General features: G+C 53.8%; 2 protein-coding genes across 2 annotated transcripts in view; both read right to left on the bottom strand.

The window, feature by feature from the left end:
• Positions 1 to 152: 152 nt before the first annotated feature.
• Positions 153 to 4,187, bottom strand: DQ04_01361050 (protein kinase; the record flags this gene model as incomplete). Its single annotated transcript, XM_009310623.1, has 1 exon — positions 153 to 4,187. One exon carries the CDS (start codon positions 4,185 to 4,187, stop codon positions 153 to 155), a length of 4,035 nt encoding a protein of 1,344 aa, XP_009308898.1.
• A 1-nt stretch (position 4,188) lies between these two features.
• Positions 4,189 to 4,253, bottom strand: part of DQ04_01361040 (hypothetical protein) — a gene marked incomplete at both ends in the record, with an annotated part of 558 nt that continues 493 nt past the window's right edge. The window contains one exon of the mRNA XM_009310622.1: positions 4,189 to 4,253. This exon is cut by the window's right edge and continues 493 nt beyond it. Coding sequence (XP_009308897.1) covers positions 4,189 to 4,253 — 65 coding nt within the window.

Genomic DNA, 4,253 nt, shown 5'->3' with positions numbered 1-4,253 from the left:
TTTTTTTTTTTGCTCTCTTGATGTTGTACAGCCACTGCTGCATCATCGCTGTTGTTGCACGCATACACAACTCACCATTTCAAGTGGCATGCGCAGATTCTTTGATTCCCCTCCGTGCTTCCGTCACCCAACCCGCACGTACGCTCGTCTTCTCACGGCATGTCGCTCAGGAGCTGCAACAACTCCGACGCCGTCTTACGTGCCGCCGGCTCAGGTGCCAAACAGCTGCAAAGCACCTCGCGCAGGACCGGGTCCGCGTCGCATGGTACTTCCTCCAACGCGATTTTTCCCTCTTCCAGCGCCGCACGTGTCTTCTCAAAGTCTGAAAGGATTGCCACTAAGCCCAAACGTGCTTTACGTGCCTCTTCCTCCTCCTCCTGCTGAGACTTCGGCCGTAGTTCTCGTTGAATGCTGTCATCCTCAGCGAGGGAAGCGTCACCCGCATGTGTTGTAACCGCACGGTCAATCCAGCGCCATGGCGTCCGATTGAGGATCATCTCCAGCACCATCACGCCCACCGCGTAGATGTCGCTAGCAGCACTTTGTGTACAATTTGCGAAAGTCTCCGGGCTGCAGTACGCCGACCCACCACAACGATAACCCGCCTGCAGCTCGCTTACCGTCGCCCCTGCCGCCGTCATCTTTCTGATACCACGCAATTTGTATACACCCTCGACAGCCACCATGATGCACTCGGGTCGCAGGTTGCCATGTACGAGACCACGGTTGTGCAGATACTCCAGCCCACGCAGTGTGCTCACGAGAAATCGTTTCACCGCCATAGGTGGTAGCGCCCGGCCGTATCGACTGACCGACTGACGCAGCGTTCCTCCTGGCACGAACTCCATGATGAGACACACGTGCCGCTTGGTTCGGCCAAAGCCAAGAATTTGCACAATGTTCACGTGATAAACTGTCAGTGCGAGGGACCACCACTCTTCAATACTGCGAGTGTCTTTGTAGCCTATTTCTGGCAAGGATGAGATGGGTAAAAACTTGAGTGCCGCAAGGGTGCCGGTATCGCTGATACCGAGGAAGACGGGGAAGCGGCGGTTCTCCACGAAGCCTTCAGCGGCGCGTGTCCAACGGACGCCATCCTTGTCCCAGAAATGCTGTGGGATGTTCCTGATGGGTGACTGGGGCCGCGTGGAGGTGAGACTATACGACAGGGCGGTGTCGGCGCCGCCGCGCGTACGGCGCGAGGCGGGTGATTGTAGCTGTCCATCCGTCATGCTGTGGTTACTGCCGAACGTTAGAGAGCGTGAGGGCCACAACATCATCTCAGGAAGAGCCTCGAACTGCTTATCCAATGCCCGATGCACGCGAGCCATTTGGCAGCGGAGGAATTGCGTCAGTTGAGGCGTGAGAAACAGCTCCAAATGAAGAATCTCGAAAAAGGTCAGTGCCTCGCAGTAGTCCTCCTGCATGAGGTGGGAAAATCCCTTGCAGTACCTCGCCTCCACGATGCGCCACATCGCCTCATCAGCGATACCGTCAATGACAGTGTAGAGCATGACGTGATGCGGCATGTCCGGTTTGTTAAGCAGGACCGAGGTAAAAGGAAGCACGTGCACAGAGGCACGAATGTGCGACGCTGTGGATTGGAGAATCACCAACGGCACACCATAGTGTCGCTGTAAGTGAATAAGATCCAGGCCGATAGACCGCCCCATAAGGACGAGCTCCTTCCTCTCTGGCCCACCACAGACACCGAACTGGAAGGTGCCACTATCGACCACAATTGTGCAGCAGCGGCGCACGGGATCGGGGAGATTGCGAAGGATTTCAAGGGCGCAGTACGTCGCCTCCAACTTGTCTGATTGAAGCCGCGGACTGAATCCAAAAATCACATGAAATAGCTCAGGCACGAACACATCAATGCATCCGCCATACTTATTTGCTGCTTGTATCACCACACTCGCCACCTCGCCAGTACACTCAACGTTGTCCATGATATCTACAATACACACCTCCACCACCGAGCATGTCACGTCCGTGAAGGTGTTGATTTTATCATTGGAGTCGCCAAGTATGTTTTTTGTGAGGCCCACATCGAAGTTGTGCACGGCATTGGTTGCTGTCTCCGCTGTCTCTCCATTCCACTTGCTCATTGCACGTTCATCATCAGCTATATCATCTCTGCAATGAAGCCCGGCACAACTTCGACTTGCTTCCCCCTGAAGAAGTCGCTCCACTTCGAAAAGACCCTCTGGCAAGAATGAACGCAGATGAATCAGTTGTTCCTGCAGTGAAACACACACCCTCTGTAAGTTGTATATCTCCACCAGGGAAGACACAGCACGGTGCAGCGTTGGAGGTGCTTTGATTGTAGTAGTAGTAGTAGTAGTAGTAGTAGTAGTAGCAGTGGCAGCAGCAGCAGACCCAGTTCCCACCTTCGCCGCAACACGGAGATCCTCAGCAATGCCACGCAGTGGGCGTATGACGCAGATATTGAGGACAACGTACACCATTAGGGTCGCCCCCACCGTTGTAATTCCCAGCACTATGAGAATAATCTTCTGTGAAGAGTAAAGGCTTCCAAAGAGCGTAGTGGGCGCCGCGACCAACACAATGACGCTTGCGTTAAAATCCGACCGCACGCGAAAGGCACTAAAGGTGGCAAACGATGCGTCGTATGGGAACCTTGTGTAAAACACATTGTTGTTGCGCACTGTGTGCATGAGACTGTTGATATTGGTGTATTCAACGGCTGACCGCATCAACGGATCGGTGACATCCCGTAGGGTTGGAAAAACTGTCAAGACTCCATTCACACTGTCGCCGTCCGTGTCGAGGGACTCCTTGGCAACGCCCGTGCTCCGTTCTACATAACGTGAGTCCTGCTCCCAACTGCTTCCAATAATCCGCATCCTGCTCTCTTTATTGGTGCCATCGATGTCCGTACCTGTGTCGTCATCCTCAAGAACCATCACTCTAAGCGCGTGGGGAAGGTTCCCGCTACGAAGGAACATGCGCTTAATCATGCGATTAAAATCCACCGCGACCTTGAAGAAAGAGACACTGCCGTCTTTCTCAATAAACGGGTGTGTGTATGCATAGCGCATGTTTAAAAAGTTCTCAATGAACCACATGCCTATGGGCTGCTGCCGACCTGCTTCCACCTCCCGCTTCCATGCATCCAGCCGACTTCCTGTGTCGGTCATGTTGTACACCAGCTGCTGCAGCGTAAAGGCCTCAATAAAGTTGCCCAGGAAGAGGGGTGGATCGACGACCTGCAATGTGCGGGGATCAACAGCAACAGGACCAAGCAACAGACCGTCTTCCTCATTAAGCAACACAGTGGCAAAGTAATTTTGGTGAAAGCCGCGTGAACAGAGGGCAATCTCATCGCGCGTGACGGAGGCAACAAAGGCAGATGTCAGCAACCGCATCCGGTCCATATGACGCAGTGAGGCGCACAGCCTCCGTGTCATGTCGAAGCCCATCGGTACCACATCATCATTCGGGCTTGGCCTCGCCTCGTGTTTGATGTACAGGCCGATAAAGACACTCGAGAGCAGAGGGGGCATATTGAGCGCGTTTACCACATGGGAAGATATCTCCAGCTGTAGGTACTCGTGGTAACCCATTATAGAGTCGTTTACACTCTTTAAGGCCATTAGGCTCGGCATTAGAGCGGAGAAGAGCGCCACGCATATGAGAACCAGCAAGTAAGGAATCAGTATGCATGCTATTGGGAGTGTCCGATTAGCAAACCACCCCTTCCTATCCTTACCTTTTTTATCCACGTGCCACTTCCGCGATTGTTGTTGCTTTTGGCCCTTTAACTCCGACTCACCCATTTCTTTCAGCGAATATGCAGACCCGGTGGGAGTGGAGGTGAATGCATTGCCAGATACTCTGGGCAGAGGCACTAGGTAGGCATTATCGAGTATGTCCTTCGGCAGGCGGATGCCGGTGGGACTATCCATATTCCCCTCAGTCGTTGTGCCAGAAGAAGAAACAACAGCAGGAAAGGTTAGTGCTTGGTCGACATCCTCCCCATAAGTGGGGGTGCGGAGTGGCTTGCGGCCCCTGAGTGACTGCAGTCCTGGCACTTTGAGGGGCAAGCACGTGGTGGACCTGTCAGAGCGTCCCACACCAATCATGTTGTCCTCTTCCTCTTCCTCCTCCCCCCCCCTCTCGCGGCAACTTGCATTCCACAAGTGCTGCAGCGAGATCGACATGTCACCAGAGAAACCAATACCATGAAGGGACATGGAAGAAGCAGCAGCAGCAGCAGCAGCAGCAGC

Source organism: Trypanosoma grayi (assembly GCF_000691245.1).
Source record: "Trypanosoma grayi strain ANR4 Tgr_136_V1, whole genome shotgun sequence".
Classification (NCBI taxonomy): Eukaryota; Euglenozoa; class Kinetoplastea; order Trypanosomatida; family Trypanosomatidae; genus Trypanosoma; species Trypanosoma grayi.
The sequence above is the reverse complement of the archived record's forward strand: the minus strand, read 5'-3'. Positions and strand labels throughout refer to the sequence as shown.